Source organism: Aspergillus brasiliensis (genome assembly GCF_001889945.1).
Source record: "Aspergillus brasiliensis CBS 101740 unplaced genomic scaffold ASPBRscaffold_11, whole genome shotgun sequence".
In the NCBI taxonomy this organism is placed as follows: Eukaryota; Fungi; Ascomycota; class Eurotiomycetes; order Eurotiales; family Aspergillaceae; genus Aspergillus; species Aspergillus brasiliensis.
The window spans coordinates 70,107-85,800 of NW_027137452.1; the positions used below are offsets into that span (position 1 = coordinate 70,107).

The 15,694-nt window shown below is 51.7% G+C and overlaps 6 protein-coding genes and 1 non-coding gene across 7 annotated transcripts; 5 read left to right on the forward strand and 2 right to left on the reverse strand.

Annotated features, from left to right (window-relative positions):
• Nucleotides 1–607: 607 nt before the first annotated feature.
• ASPBRDRAFT_131609 (fungal specific transcription factor domain-containing protein) lies at nucleotides 608–2,854 on the forward strand (the record flags this gene model as incomplete). Its single annotated transcript, XM_067618346.1, has 5 exons — nucleotides 608–676; nucleotides 742–1,023; nucleotides 1,088–1,236; nucleotides 1,293–1,766; nucleotides 1,825–2,854. The coding sequence occupies 5 exons, from the start codon at nucleotides 608–610 to the stop codon at nucleotides 2,852–2,854; spliced, it is 2,004 nt and encodes a 667-aa protein (XP_067476073.1).
• A 722-nt stretch (nucleotides 2,855–3,576) lies between these two features.
• On the forward strand, nucleotides 3,577–5,349 carry ASPBRDRAFT_132172 (uncharacterized protein; the record flags this gene model as incomplete). The annotated part of the gene is made up of 2 exons (XM_067618411.1): nucleotides 3,577–4,605; nucleotides 4,672–5,349. 2 exons carry the CDS (start codon nucleotides 3,577–3,579, stop codon nucleotides 5,347–5,349), a joined length of 1,707 nt encoding a protein of 568 aa, XP_067476074.1.
• An 813-nt stretch (nucleotides 5,350–6,162) lies between these two features.
• Nucleotides 6,163–7,980, forward strand: ASPBRDRAFT_209285 (uncharacterized protein; the record flags this gene model as incomplete). Its single annotated transcript, XM_067621859.1, has 1 exon — nucleotides 6,163–7,980. One exon carries the CDS (start codon nucleotides 6,163–6,165, stop codon nucleotides 7,825–7,827), a length of 1,665 nt encoding a protein of 554 aa, XP_067476075.1. The 3' UTR covers nucleotides 7,828–7,980.
• Nucleotides 7,981–8,326: 346 nt separating this feature from the next.
• ASPBRDRAFT_t210 lies at nucleotides 8,327–8,400 on the forward strand. The gene has a single exon. It is a non-coding gene; the product is annotated as a tRNA-Val (tRNA).
• ASPBRDRAFT_46106 (serine hydrolase domain-containing protein) lies at nucleotides 8,387–9,778 on the reverse strand. The gene has a single exon (XM_067625558.1). The coding sequence runs from the start codon at nucleotides 9,719–9,721 to the stop codon at nucleotides 8,588–8,590; it is 1,134 nt and encodes a 377-aa protein (XP_067476076.1). The 5' UTR covers nucleotides 9,722–9,778; the 3' UTR covers nucleotides 8,387–8,587.
• A 1,819-nt stretch (nucleotides 9,779–11,597) lies between these two features.
• On the forward strand, nucleotides 11,598–12,364 carry ASPBRDRAFT_286748 (uncharacterized protein). Its single transcript, XM_067622543.1, has 3 exons — nucleotides 11,598–11,732; nucleotides 11,785–11,869; nucleotides 11,917–12,364. The coding sequence occupies exon 3, from the start codon at nucleotides 11,950–11,952 to the stop codon at nucleotides 12,325–12,327; it is 378 nt and encodes a 125-aa protein (XP_067476077.1). The 5' UTR covers nucleotides 11,598–11,732; nucleotides 11,785–11,869; nucleotides 11,917–11,949; the 3' UTR covers nucleotides 12,328–12,364.
• A 295-nt stretch (nucleotides 12,365–12,659) lies between these two features.
• ASPBRDRAFT_183030 (zinc finger MYND domain-containing protein) lies at nucleotides 12,660–13,672 on the reverse strand (the record flags this gene model as incomplete). The annotated part of the gene is made up of 2 exons (XM_067619993.1): nucleotides 12,660–13,162; nucleotides 13,216–13,672. 2 exons carry the CDS (start codon nucleotides 13,670–13,672, stop codon nucleotides 12,660–12,662), a joined length of 960 nt encoding a protein of 319 aa, XP_067476078.1.
• Between the last annotated feature and the right edge of the window lie 2,022 nt (nucleotides 13,673–15,694).

A 15,694-nucleotide genomic window follows, 5' to 3' on the forward strand; every position in this document is an offset into this window, starting at 1 on the left:
CATCAACTTTAACAGACTATCAATTCCATGATCCGCCACGTCTTATTGGGATTCACGCTCCCGGCATCCACAAACAACATGCTTGCTACGGTGGCCCGGATGGAGCTTCGAAGAATGTGACAGCTCTATCATAGCATGCTTGATACCCTTGATAGTCGGGTCACCGTTTCAACAAATCAAGAAGGTCAAATACATTCGAGTTGTGAAGCATGGTTTCCAATATCACCAGAGCCGCGCATTCTTAATGAGAGTTTCACAGAGTAAGCATAACTCCGTAAATCCGGCGGATTCTTCCGTTCCGCATGGCCGATCTTACCCGGAGTTAAGGTAAACCCCTGCAACTCACGGACCTTCTGGGCGTCTTACTCCCCCCAAAGGCTGACTTGACAGTCTGTGGCTGCAAATGTCGCCCAAGACACGCCCTCCACGGTTCCGAGGCGACCTTCAGGCAAGGAGAAACAGTCCCACCGTGTGCTATTTCTCCTCGTTGCTCCACTTAGATTGTTATTCGGAATAATAATAGCTCAACCTCGTCCGCCAACTAGACATAACAAGGACGTCGGATCCGCTGGTGTTGTGCGGCGTTGACAGGATGGGGAGAGCCGCTATGCATCATCCCACCGGCCGAAAACGTCGGGTCACCACCTGCGTGCCCTGCTACACCCGGAAACAGAGGGTGCGTAAACATCTTGAATCCCTACACTCAGCAGCTGGAAACTGAGTCCTGATGGGAGGGATTAGTGTAACCGCCAATACCCGTGTAACCATTGCACCCGACGTCGACGACCCGAGGAGTGTGTTTATCAGACCACTATTGCTGAAGACTCCTCGAGTAGTTTGCTCCTGGAGCCTACGAGAGATCCTGTGCCCCGGGAACCAGCCAGTGTCCAGTTATCTGATGGACCTTCCAAGGCCTCGCCGTCCGAGGCACAGAATGGCTCATCCAATTCACACTCGGCTCTAGCCAAATCCTTTGGCTACTTCGAGCACAGTGACTCGAACACAATGGCCTTGCTGAAAAAGGTGAGATGCACTGAAACACTTTCATTCTCTACCATAGTCATAAGGCTAAGTGCGAATGACCTAGTGGGACCTGGACGGCGAAGGAGATCCAGATGAAAGCACTCAGGGCATATCTGCTGCTGTGCTAGAGACGGTTAAACAAGACCTTGATCGAATCCCGCCCCGTCCGATCTTGGATTTCCTAATCCAGTATTTTGTCGATGAATTGAACTGGTAGGTTCTTGGATGCTGACCGTATCAAATCCATGAGCGACTGATGCATCGTGCAGGATGAAGCAGATCATCCACCCACCCAAGTTTTTGACACAATACCAGCATTGGTGGGCCAAGGAGTGGCCTCTGTCCGTTGATGACATAGAGTTTGCCGTTCTCATTCTTCGGATTGGTGCTTACTCGGCGCAATTCCTGCCTTCTCCGATCCACACGCTTGACCGAATCCGAGGGCAGTCACTCTCGGACATTCGTGAAACCTGTAGTGACATCGGGGGTGGACTTGCCAGAGCGTGCCTGTCTCTGGACTGGAAAGGGTCCCTGGTCCGTGTCCAGCACATTCTGTTCGCCGCGTTCAAGTCGTCCTGTGAAGGGAGGACGGATAAATTCTGGGAAGGCATTGCCTCTGCTTGTAGTGCGGCGCAGAAGGCGGGGATTCACACCGTGGCACCTGTACCCGGGGAGGATAGTTCTCAAGTATTAGAAAAGGAGATGCGCCGGAGGACGCTATGTGGGCTGTATGTTCTGGACAGGTGCGTATGCTATGTCCTTGGCTCTGCAACCCTGCGCTGACTTGGCCGGATCAACAAGCCATCTGGCCCGACAGCTTGACCGCGTCCCATTCCTCCCTGACAACCTAGTCCTGGAGACGCTACCCCGATTACGTCTTGCCCCAGACATTAGCGACTTGGCTGCCTCTGCTGATGCACCTGAGATCTTTACCGAGCGCCTCATGCAGGTCCGGCTGGGAAGGTTTTGGAGAAGCTTTGGTTCCAGGCGCAACCTGCCCTATGACCCGACTCTCGGCGAGCAGCGATATGAGCGATTCTGTGCCGAGTATATCCCTACCTTACCCCCAGCTTATGCGCTCAATCCGGATCGGAGGTGGGACAGCCAACTTCCCAAATTGCCCATGCAGAGACAGCTGCTCTACATTGCCATCTTCGATTCAGTTTGTTGGAACTTTCGCCCTCTCCTGTTGCTGAAACCAGGCCAAGTTAGTCGTCTACCTCCGTACAAGCAAGTTCTGCTCCAATCGCAAAAGCAGAAGCTGGCTCTAGCCGCTCTCGAAGAACTCGATGCTGTCACGACCCTGCATACCATGTTTGGAGGCTCCCACACACGTTTCAGCGCCATCATCTTCAACACGTTCGAAGCTGCCGTGGTTCTTCTGATACTGTGTACGCAGAAAGACTTCCCCTTTCATCAAGGCGAGAATCACGCCGATATTCTCGGGTTGAGAGTGGCCACCCTGACTCGGGCGAGGACCATGCGGGCGGTTGAGAAGGCTCTCGGGCGTCTTCAAATGCTGGCTGATGTCAGCGAGATGGCTGCCTCTGGAGCACAGGTTGTGACGCAGCTGTTTGCGAAGGCTGCCAGGATCGAACACTCCCTGGAGCCAGAGACCCCTACGGAGGCCAATCAAAGTTCTTCATCCCCGGGTATCTTCTCGAATTTCCTCAACCTGGAAGACGGCTCTGAGCTTTGGATGCCTTCCGGGGACTGGAATCCGACCTTGATGCCCGACATGTTATCCACAATAGCCCATGGTGACGCATACCCAATGCTGCAATTTCCATCTCTTGACCCCAGGTCTTGGGATAGCCACTTCCGATCGTAAGTCCCGAATATCGTTATTGATCCAGCGTCCGTCTCGTAATCGTGCCGGTGGAGACGTGGATCTGCGATCAAATCACCCGTTTGAAGCTGGCAATTCGTGGCTTGTAGCAGGATTCCCTTAGCTTGAATCCCACGGTGAAGCCGGAAGGCAATAAAGAGTAGCTAGTTCTACCGAAATATACAGTTAGTTTGTTAGTGCTTACCTGAATGGCCTTCGATGGCCGTTCTTTGCCATTTCTAGATCTGGAGGGTGGCCACAGTTGCTAAACAACATGAGAGAAGAGATACTCACGTGGTCTGACTGCGTTCGGATCAGAGCTGAACTGCTAAACGTCCGCCCGACGTGAATCCCCGATATTCGTCGGCCGACATGCTTCGGACGAGATACCATCACTGTTCTCCAGTCTGGAACATGGCACTCCTTTTTACGCCGGTCCTTGGCGAACTGGAGTAGTGAGAAGGAAGCGGGGCCTACCAAATCAGCATGATAAACTTGGCAATGGCTCAGAAAGATGCTATCCCAACACTCGGACCCAATAGCATTGGCCTTGTTGTTGGTCTGAAGCCATATGATTATCACGACCATGACGGAGGTAGATTTGGCCTTGGAGACCCATGAGTATTTAGCTCCGCTCAACCGTCAGCAAGATAACCTGGATGATTTCTGCATTTTTCAACTTATACTTGAGATAGAGATACAAGTCTCATCGCTCGCATGGCATAATGGTGTCTTCTCACATTGCCAGACTCGTTCAGCTATTTCATGAACACCCCATGATCCTGTCGATTACATTTGGTCTAGTGGGTCTATATGCCCTCTATCGATGGCTTCTCCCCAGCCCACTACCAGGAATCCCTTACAACAAGGAAGCCGCGGCATCAATCTTGGGCGACGTACCTGCTCTGAGAGGAGACCCTGCAGGACTAGCCAAGTGGTGCAGCAAGCAGCTTGAGAAGCATGGATCCCCGATATGTCAGGCGCTGATGGGCCCGCTGTCCATGCCGGTGGTCCTTGTTGCTGATGTCGGCCAGACCCGCGAGCTGCTGATGGGACGAAGTGACTTCGACCGATCGTCTTACATCATCGATCGGTTTCCATTGTTTGGCGAGTTTCACCTCAACATGAAGACGGGGGATTCCTGGAGGACCTCTCGCAGCTGGTTGAAAGATCTTCTCGCACTACACTACCTGCACCAGACCGTGGGTCCCATCATCCACTCTTCGGTGCTCAATCTCATTCACCTTTGGGAGTCCAAAGCCCGGGTTACAGGTGGAAGGCCATTTAGTATGGTGTCTGACTTGAAAACCCTGGCTCTTGATGTTATTGTCCGCTTCCACTTCGGACAAGACTTCCAGGACTCGGCTCTGCGTAGACAAATCGAGTTTGTCGAGCAGCTCGACAGCTCGCAATTGGGAGTGGGGAAACACAGCGACGTCACCTTCCCCCAAGCATCATTGCACCCATTCCAACAGGGCTTAACCGACGTGGGGGACCGGATGGCTGCCATCTACACGACTAAATGGCCTCCTTCCATCGTGTCTTGGTGGGCGCGGTACATGTCCCCATATTATCGGAAGTTTTTCGTCGGCAAGGACCGCTTCATCCGCAAACATATCAATCTAGCACTGCAGCGTCTGGGCAATGACGAAGAAGCTACAACTGGCATTGACTACATGGTGTACAGGGAGCAAAAGGCAGCACGTAAGGCTGACCGACAGCCTATGTATGGCAAGCAGATCATGATCGACGAGGTGGGTATAATCAGCTTCTTCTAACGCCTGAGACCCTCTATTAATACACCCGATCATTGCATCTAGGCCTACGGAAATCTTATTGCCGGCCAACACACAACCAGTGCGGCACTAGTCTGGATTCTCAAACTACTGGCCGAACACCCTGCCGTTCAGACGAAGCTGCGGGACGAGCTGCAGACAGTTTGCGCCGCTGCAGTCCAAGAGGGCCGCCTACCCACTGCCGCTGAGATTATCCAGTCCCGACTCCCCTATCTAGACGCAGTGCTGGAGGAGACCTTGCGGCTGCGCGCTGCCATGCTCGTGCCGCGCGACGCTACGCGAGACACGGAGCTTCTAGGTCGTCATATTCCGAAAGGCACGGTCGTCCTTCTCGTCTGTCAGGGACCGGATTACTCCTCTTCGCCATCCTCCCCGTACTGGAGTGATGTGAAGACCAGCCGGAAGTACCCCGGTGGCGGGAACCCGGATCTGGAGGCGTTTGATCCAGAGCGTTGGCTGGTTCAGAATGAGCGCGGTGAGCTCGAGTTCGATGGCTCGTCGTACCCCCAGTTGGCGTTCGGGCTGGGCATCCGGGCTTGTTGGGGGCGTCGACTGGCGCAGCTGGAGATGAGGATCATGACTGTTTTGATGATTTGGAAGTTTGACTTTCTCGATGTACCTGAGCCCTTGGCGAGTCATGAGGCGACTTACGACATCTCGTACCGAGCGAAGAAAGGGTATTTGCGTCTGAGGTCTCGGTAAGGGCATGACAAGAGGCACTGCAACGGAGGTCATTATTCTGTACTCAGCGTATCTATGTCGCTTAGAAGATTAGCAATACATGACTTTTTCCTATGAAGTGTTTCAGAACTTAGAAAGAAAGTATCCCAGTAGTCATCTCTTGGACTCTTGATTATCGAAAGGTAACCCAGTATCAACCCACAAAGTACTCCTTCACCTCCCCGATCTGTACTTGTTCACGACAACCATTCCCTATTATCCCTTTCCCTCAGGTTTGATTCCACATCCAATGAAAAACTTGGTCAAAGCCTACAAGCATATCGCTGCTCCGTTATGTGAATGGACGCCACCCGACAGCTGTGCCCGAAGCGAGTCCTTCGGGCGGATCAATGATCTACATGTCGCCTTCGGGCAGAATCTAGCAATAGACCAAAGCCCCGAGGGTTTAATTCGAGACCAAGTGTACTCTGATCGTGGTTGCGACCATCCCGGACGCAGAGTGTTCATTGTCGGGTGAGTGCGTGGGCCATTCCATCTTCGGCCGACGAATTTCGGGTGAGCGACGTGTTTGTTATATGATGAACCCCTGGCCTCCCACGGGGATAGTCTCTGCTAAACTCCTAATCCCGCCATCGTGGCAGCACTAGAGCTTTACTTTCAATGTTTATTTGTGCTGCAATGTCCCTGTCGTGGTTGATTCACGACGTGGTCCCCCGGTCGTAACGGACATAAGGAGATGCAATGGGGTGATCTGCCCTGACTCGACACTATACATATCCGCGATCCCTCCAGCCGCTCAGTCCTTCTGACAATAACCTTCGCAAGTTCGCCATAATGGAAGCCACAGCGCATTCACTTCCTTCGAGTCTGGAATCCGACTCCGTCATGGATACTTCTCTCCCCCAGCGCGGAGAGGCCGACGAGAAAGGTCACCACGCCGACGCCAATGCCACTGACGACGATGTCCGCAAGATCACCGGATTTCGCTGGTTCCTGATCTGCGCCGCTCTGTATCTCTCTGCTTTGATGTACGGACTTGACACCACTATCGCTGCGGATGTGCAAGGCGCTGTGATTGAGAGATTCGGGGATGTGTCACAGCTCGCCTGGATCGGAGCCGGGTTTCCGCTCGGATCTGTCGCCGTGATTCTCCCATATGGGTTTCTCTACACAGTCATGAACATGAAGTGGCTTTACATTGCCGGCATCGTGTTATTCCAAGGTGGCTCCGCCCTCTGTGGCGGCGCTCCCACCATGAACGCCCTCATCGTCGGCCGTGTGATTGCAGGGGCTGGAGGCACAGGTATCTACCTCGGCGGACTGAACCATTTCTCCGCCATGACCACCCGCCACGAGCGCGGCACCTATCTCACAGGAACCGGGTTTGTCTGGGGCGTAGGCGCCATCCTCGGTCCCGTTGTGGGAGGCGGATTCTCTGACTCCTCCGCCACCTGGCGCTGGGGCTTCTACCTGAACCTGGTGATCGGGGCCATCACAGCCCCCGTGTATCTTTTCTACCTCCCAGCCATCCACCCGGGCGCCGGCCAATCGCTCCGCAAACGCTTAGCACGACTCGACTACCTGGGCTTCGTCCTCAGCGCCGCAATGTGGGTAACTTTCGCCCTCGGCTTCATCTCCGCGGGGGGGATCTGGACCTGGGACTCGGGCGCCACCATCGCGCTAATCGTTCTCTTCGGCGTCCTCTTCATTCTCTACGCCCTACAACAATACTTCTGCATCTTCACCACGCCCCAAACGCGCTCCTTTCCAGGACATCTCCTCCGCTCCCGAACACAAATCCTCCTCTACATCACTACGACCTGCGCCAACACCGCCATGTTCTTCACCACCTTCTACATCCCAATCTACTTCCAATTCACCCGCAACGACTCCTCACTCATGGCCGCCGTCCGCCTCCTCCCTTATCTCCTCGTCACCATCACCTTCAACCTGGCCATCGGCTGGCTCCTCCCCAAAGCCAAATACTACATGCCGCTGTGCCTCATCTCAGGCATCCTCCTCACCCTCGCCAGCGCCCTCTTCGTCGGATACCTCTCCCCGTCTACCCCAGCGGGACAGATCTATGGTTTCACCATCCTCATGGCCGTCGGCACCGGTATGACCATGCAACTAGGCTACGCGGTAGCAAGTCTCAAGGTACCTCCGGAGGATATCTTCAGCGCGATAAATCTGCAGAATGTGGCGCAGATCGGGGCCACGGTGATCTGTCTCGTCGTGGCGAGTCAGGTGTTTCAGTCGACTGCGGTGAAGAATTTGAATAAGGTATTGGATGGAAGGGGGTATAGTGAGACGGAGATTCAGAATGCTGTGGCGGGTGTGCAGAGTACGTTGTTGCGGAGCTTGAGTGGGGAGTTGAGGGAACGCGCGATTAAGGCTATTACGGATGCGATGGCGAGGGCGTTTATTATTCCGTTGGTGGCTGGGGCGGTTGGGGTGGTGAGTTCGTTGGGGATGCGGAGGGAGAGGTTGTTTGGGTAGAAGTTCTTCGATGGTGGATTAATGTAGGAAGAGACAACGCTAGTTGGGGAGTAGTTATGCATGGGAGATGGAGGTATTTTTTTCGTATACACTTGGTTAAACGCCGTGGCATGATTAGTGCCAGACTACTATCCCATCTACTTAATTGATGAGTCTACTACTGTTAGTACATTGTAAGAGTTGCATGTTGTTCCTTAAATTCTTTTCTCTCAGCTGCCACAGGAGCGGTAATTGGGAGCTCCGTCGAAATTATATTTACTGTTTGAAGCTACGAATAGTGGGGAGAATTCATTTCCACTTACGGAGTATAATGTTGAGATATCTCCACTATTGATCTTTCTTCCCATAGTTATAGATTGACCCACTCTGAATGCAAATTCTATCTCATGCTGCAAGGGGAATGGCATAGGTAAAAATATGACCAAGCCTAGTACTCTCAGGGCAGTGGAGCATTCTTAGGCGAATAATACATTTAAGCAAAGCATTCTTCAACAAGTATGGCTGGATGGTGTAGTTGGTTATCACGTATCGTTAACACCGATAAGGTCCTGGGATCGAGCCCCAGTCTGGTCATTCTTTTTTGTTTTTTTCCCTTTCGGCAGCACCCATACGGAGTGTTAGGCACCTTTGCTTCTTTTTGCACGTCTAATTCTTCTAGTAACTTATCTCTCTCTCTCACATAATTTTGAGACAACCCATATCCAATGCTCTTTACATCCGTATGACTGTCATATCGTATACTATTCGTGAGGCTTAACATCTACACCAGACAATCATAAACAGCCCGCACATAAGCCGCCGTTCTATCCGAACCCAACGTGCCCGATCCCATCTTATTCATCGCATAAGCGATCGTCATGCGTCGCTCAAGATCCATAACCACCACCGAACCACCCCAGCCCGTCCAAAAAGCAATGCGACCGTCCGGCAACCAAGGGAGAGTCTCCGGGACGGGCAATCCAACCCCAAGACCCCAACGCAAATGATACCTCAAGACCAAATCCGGCCCACTGATCTGTTCCTCCAGCATGCGGTCAATCGTCTTCGGCGAAAGATACTGTTTTCCATCCACCGTGCCCCCAAGCGAGACAACCGACGCAATGCGCGCAATGCCCCGGGCATTCGAGAACCCATTCGTGGCACCGATCAACGCCTTCCTGAACCCCGGACTCATGCTTTCTTCAGCCGGTATCGGTATACTAGCGAAGCTCTTGAACATCACACTCTGCGGGTCAAGGCCGGCGAGACTCACTGGCGGCGGCGGGGAAACGTCTGCGGTCCGCGGCCAGTCCTTCTCCGGAACGCCCAGCTGGAAATCCGCAGCTAACGGACTGGCCAGTTCATCGCGGATGAATTCATCCAGCGGTTTTCCGGTAATGCGATGCACCAGCTCGCCGAGCAAGTGACCCTGGTTGGTGACGTGGTAGCCGGAGTGTTCGCCGGGCGTCCACCAGGGAGCCTGTCGGGCTAGTTTATCGGCTCCCCGTTTCGCATCGTATATGTCGTCCAACGTGTTGGGAAGCTCCCAGGAGGATACTCCAGAGGTGTGGCTGAGAAGCTGGGATACAAGGACATTCTCTTTGCCGTTGGCAGCGAACTCAGGCCAATATTTGCTGACCTTCTCGTTTGGATCTAAGAGGCCACGGTCGATGAGGAGGTTGGTTGCGATGGCGGTGATCACTTTGGAAACAGACCATACTACGGTGAGGGTGTCTTTTTCCCATGGCTTGGTTCGGGCTGGGTCTGCGTGGCCGCCCCAGAGATCGACGACGTTTTGGCCGTCGATGTTGACACAAATGGATGCTCCTAGCTCTTCCTCGCTGTTGATCAATTGCTGCATCAGATCGCGCACCCGGGTGAAGGGCGCATCGCAGTGGCCGTGGACTGTGGCCATGGTGGAGGGATGACGGTGAAAGGACAAAGAACTGTCAGCCTGGCGAAGAGGATGATCAGCGGGTGCCCCGGCATAAATAGACTGATAACTCACTGGGGCCTAGAAATGGCCCCCACGCTAGGTGAAACTGGCGCAGCGGCGCAGTCATACCCTTACTACGGCTTAGTTTCTCTACTAATGTTTACTAGACAAAATGGAGTGCCTGCCTGAAGGCGATTCGTTCACGGTTATCTCAAGATCAGGTCTCAAAACCAGATTCCATGACCATCTTGAGGGTCTATCTGCTCACCTGTCAGATTTTTCCCTTCGCCGTTTTACTTGACAGGTTACATCCAGACTTTGTTTGCTGCTGATCACCCTGATTCCAGTGGGTGGTCAGTGCCGCGGCTCGCCGGAGCCGGCGGCCGAAAGTGATCGACCTCGGCCCTAACGCTTAGTGCCGCATCACACAGACAAACGGCTCACAGTTAACGCAGCGATACAGTGAAATGGTTCCTGGCGCCTTTTCCTACTGATCCCGTTCATCTGTGGATAACGAATCTGCAAGTGACTTGCAAGTCGTTGACGGTCTCCGCCGCTCGCCGTAAGGTCATGGCGGCTGGGTCACTGAAACAAAGAGATCTGTCGTTTTCAATTGATAGTGCCCAGTTAAAGGGTGTTGGGCAAAGAAACGTCGTCCCGCACCACAATTGACTCATACTCATTGTACATTCTGTTAGAATGATACCAGTAGAATACAGGGTATTCTCGTGGATGCTGAATGTCGACGGCCCAACTATGAGGTTGCTATCCCCGTCAGGGTTTAATATCTGCAATAATGCGGAAGTCGGCAAACATCCCGGTTAACAAGGCATTCAAACAGGCAGAAGCGAAAATATCTTCTGTAGAGCTATCTTTCATCACAATCTCCTTTTCGGAGGTGATCTCATGTTGCTGCACTGTTACTCGAACATACCTAAGGTCTTCTCAAATGTGAGACGATGGCGCCGCCAAAACGGTTGCAGTAAGTGTCACGAAGAGCATTGATATTCTCATCATAGAAGTGGGAGAAGAGAAATTGATTGTTGCAATTTCCATGCCGAACCTGTCACTGCAGCAAGCCTTATATTGTCTACTCCCACAAGACGGGCTATCTTGGTTCTAGCCAACAAGAGGATCGGACCCCACTTCCAACAGAACTGGCATTAGAGATGACGTTACATCGTGGCTCTTAGAATAAATAGTCAGGCTGTGGTTGCATGGGTCACTAGTGAAAATACCAAGGAATACACTAATGACTCAAGAGGCCGTGCGACCTGTCAGAGACATATCATATGACTGTCTCATTTGCTGAGACTGAGACTGTCTCTGAATGTTGTCTTTCCCTTTTGGCTATCCATATGCCGTAGTGGACAGTAATTCGCAGAAGGAGTTTGTTCTTATCAGCCATGCAAGGTGAAAGAACCTCGATTTGATCTTAAGAACAGGATATGTATCTCGAAGGCCATACGAATGACATTCATAAGGCAAAAATGGTTCTGATGGACTCACGTATAAATTACAGTTCATACTTTCGTGTCCGCCAAGTATCCTAGTGCACACTTGAGGGATATGGAATTCTGCCAAGATGTTAGGTTTCTGCCCCAACCAGCTTCCCCGCGATGCAGGGCCTCTGGAGAAGTCGGGCGTAGCCGAAATGCAACCATCCTTCGACCTGTGGACCATTCGGATTTCATGGGCTGCATCGGATAGTACTAGGGGATCGGTGCCCGGCTCGTACATGTGATCATGTATGACGAATCATTTGTTGCCCTAATATCGATGAAAATTGGTAGTGGCCCATTTGCCGCTAGGGACTTAAAGCAGTTCAAGGCCACAGAATGTCACGCTGGTGTTCCTCGAGGCTCTTAACATTGCAAGAGTCTGTGTTTGATGTAACAAGAAGTTCGGATGTGAGTCAAAGTGTGGAATAAGGAAACAGTTTATGAGCGTCAATCCGAGTCTAAAAATACCTCCTGGAAGTCTCATAAAGGTTGCCCCTCCCCACCGATCTCCCAAAACTCTCTACAGCTTAGTAGTCACAGGAGAATAGCCAGCATCCCAGCTTCTGGTTGCTTGCAGTTTCATACTCCTGCGTTTTTATTCATACAAGTGATTCTCAGCCACACAGTGAGTGACAGTATCCCCACTCCCGAAAGTTTTTCTTCTAATACAAGCAAGCAAACAACGTCCTACATCCTCCCACACCCATGAATATCACCCACAGTACCCTGGAGCAGGATCGATGTACCGGTCACAGTGTGATACCAACTCTGCCTTATCCGTATTACTGCGCCACTACTATCTGGCAACAGGGACCCAACCGGACACAAGATCCTTACGCTTATTTAGTAGACTGCTGCAAAGGCAACCAGTACAGCTACTTCGGCGATGATAACTGCTCCGTTTACTGCAATGCGACCAAGGAAACCCAGTCGACTTTGAAGGAGTGTCTTACGACGGGTCATCGTCTCGAGGCAGTTGCTTGTGGCTCCGGGAAGACGTCCGGGTCTATGTCAAGCTCAATTCCGAGCTTAAAATGCTATCTTGTTTTGACTGCGGTTCTTACTTGTCTTTGGCAATTTTGAGGGAGAATAGTATGATGTACGCAAGATAGGGTTCATTTAGATGAATATACTTGCTGAAATGTGTAATCTTGAGTTTATATGTTAGGACTGACATTTCTTGATTCGCAGCTAGGCAACGAGTTGCAAAATCCTTTCCGACAAGGCTGGAAGTTATTTAGCGGGAATATGTGATAACTATCCATAATCAATGACTGACACACTAATACCCTAATGCATCGCCGCACACAATGGAACCATCAAGTAAGGAGAAGAAAAACCAATTACATAGGTCTATCCCAAACCTTGTCCCTTTCAGCGTCGTGCCATAGAGTACCAAGCTTACAACCAAACTTTCAAGCACATTGGGACCCGCTGGACATGTGCTGCTTCAGTGCCAGTCGAAACGCTCCCAGCTTATTTTCGAAAATATCGATTGACCCGTCCAGAATCTTTTTGTCGATACGATCGACAAAAGCAGCAAAACGCAGACGTGCCGGACGCTCCGCACATACTATAGCTCGCCGCACTCCAGTGAATTTCTTTATCAAGGAGTCCAGATCCGACGTCTCGGTAATCTCGAAGGACTCGGCACCACTCACTACATCGCATTCTTTGTCGTGCGTGTACTTGAGGAAGGGAACGAGGACGTCTTGGAAACCGTACTGAGCGCCGGTGAGGTCAAGGATCCAGCTCTCAGTCCCAAACGACAATCTGAGGTCGACCTTCAACACCACATGCGGCGTGGTTGCGGAGTCCAGGCTGGGGATATTTGGGGAGTCGGGGCCCGGAATGACCTGGGTCGTGAACCGTGGCTTTCCCACCTGTAGCCCAAACGTGACAATGTCACAAGGGACGCCTTGTTTGCGTCAGTCTCATGTATAGGATAAGGGTATGGGAGTTTGATCATACCTTTCAGAATTTTCCTTACTAGACGGCTTGTCAGGGCAGGGGCGGCGTTGCATTGGAACCAGGTCAGAGCTGCAGCCCGATGCTCCGGGTCAGCTGTCAGATGTTCAGGAAAGGGGCCGCGCCGATAAGGGATGTCTAGATTCTTTTGATTGTCATAGAGGTAGAGCGTATCGCCCCGTTTTTCAATCTTGGAAAGCTCAACATCATATTCCGCAGCTCTGTACACCAAGAATGCCTCCTTGGCAATGATAGCGGTTCGGAGTAGTTTCTTCCGGCGAGCCATGTTCATACAGTCGGGCTTGTGAACCGTTCGGTGGGCTCTCTGGCAGGTGGCACCGCAGTAGAAGATACTTGTCGTATCGCCGGGGAAGTATTCCGGGGCGCCTCTGCAGGCACCACATTGGAGGGTGGTGTGCTTGCCGCAGTTGGCACAAGGACCGCTTGGGGAGGACGACATCCTGAATTGAGATGAGGGTCAACCGGATTGGAAAGAGGATGATGATGGAGTTGAAGTTGCAAAGGGAGATGACCATGCTTTAATAATGGTGTGAGAAGAGGATAGCTTGATTGTAAATGAGGAAGTAACACCTTTTGCTGTGGGACCCTCCGGGCAGCAGTGAATGGGGATTGTCGAGTTGATTCCAGCCTGGTGTTAAGTCTACAGAATAGAAAGGTAAATTCTTCACAAAGCAATGTCAGCGAGCAATTTCTATAGAAGTTACTGCTAGCACCTACGGAGCGAACTTTTCATGCTTTGTTGATCACCAAGGAGAATACTGATTTGATCGCGAAGGGGAGGCACTTTCCGAATGGCTTTGTTCAAGACAGGGGGCTTTTGGTGAGATATACGCCCATACAAAGCATGTATAAGCAGGGGGCGAAGGGAAGAAAGAAAGAAAGAACGAAAGAAAGAAACGGCCATAGTTGAGCTTGCCGCAATCCTTTCAATTCCAAGTTGTGCAAGCTGAGCTTATTAATGTGCCCTTTATGCCAGCGCCGTACGAGCCTTCAGAAAAACCACCCTTTGGAGATCAAGTGCGCCGAAGGCTATAGAGTGCGCGGAGGATTCCCGTCCGAGATTTGGACCCTATGCGGGATCATTCAGAGGATATGGACTAGTTGGAGAGGAAGATGAAGCCTAGGATTTGGACCAACGTTTTGGAGCAGTTGCGGGACATTGAGAAGTCGCGGGAGTGGGAGGAGGAACAAAGGATCATCAGAAGAGAGGTGGAAAAAGCAGAAGGAGATCGAGAGGATGGGGAACTGTTATGCTTGGTTGTAAGCTTGTGCATACTTTTATTTAGGTTCTTACACTCGAACGGGGGTTAAGTAGAGACTGAGTGTCGCTGGTTTGGGTCCATCCATTCCAATGATGGCCTGGTCAATCAATTGCCAAAGCCCCAGGTTCTGGAAAGAGATTGTGTCACGTTTCTGGGGCTTTCCAGGCGCAGCAGGTCGGACTCACGACAACTGGTAGGCCTGCATCTGTGGAGGTGGTGGCATAACCCCCGCCGATGGCTCTTCCCATGGAGAACTGCGATAAACGAGTCGTCCAGAGTGTCATCCTCCACCTCCGGTGGCTTGTAAGATGCCGTTCCATCATCTCGTGGTGGGAGCCATGTCTCGACGGTGATTTCATCGTTGTAGCCGGGGTGGGTGTAGGAGAAGGTGATGTTGCAGAAGCGGGAATTACGCACATCCACGTTGCCGTGGTTTTAGTTGAATGTGGCTAGTAGGTTGAGGGTGAATTCGGTCACCCAGAAGGCTGAGAGGGAGAGGATTTCTGCACCATGGATGAGTGCATTCGGGATTGCCAACGGAGATCAGGCGGTTATGTTCAGTATGATAAGGGAGCGGGCTTCGAAAAGACAAAGAAAAAAAAAGAGAGAAAGAAGAGAAAAGAGAAAAGGGAAGGGTGAGGGACAGAGGGAAGGATAGAGCGAGTGGAAAGATAGGACTCCTTTTCTCGTGGTTTGGGTGCTGGAATTATGCTCTTAACCAGTCCAACTTCTAGAGAATATATTAAATTACAACGCTGTAAGGCTTCAATCCAATCACTAATCATCCTGAGGCAGGTGAGAGATATCCAGGGTACATACACTGGATGTGGAGACGGAGAGCACTTCATCCCGTTCGGGAAGTTCGTTTTCGCATTTAAACTCGACTCCACCCGTGCAAGCCTTGTGGGTCCTCTCTCAACCAAATCTTGTGGTTCGAAGCACATGTCGACATAAGGCGCACGCTAGCATTTTTATTGTGTTGGTGTGGCAAACATGGGCCTCTACTCTACTGGCCAGTGAAGCTGACCCTCGGGCAAACATTACATGCACAGACTCCATACTGCGTCTTGGTCAGCAGCAACCCTCCACCCATAACACTGCGAGCTGAAGGGTTGCTACCTCAGGAGTTTAGGATCCTCCTACGTAGGAATGGATCCATACAGATCTGGGCCCAAGACGAGACTTCGGAAAGACCGAAA

Bases quoted from the DNA above. Each gene is read 5' to 3' on its own strand.
- ASPBRDRAFT_46106 (XM_067625558.1), bottom strand. From the start codon at position 9,721: ATGGCCACAGTCCACGGCCACTGCGATGCGCCCTTCACCCGGGTGCGC.
- ASPBRDRAFT_286748 (XM_067622543.1), top strand. From the start codon at position 11,950: ATGAATATCACCCACAGTACCCTGGAGCAGGATCGATGTACCGGTCAC.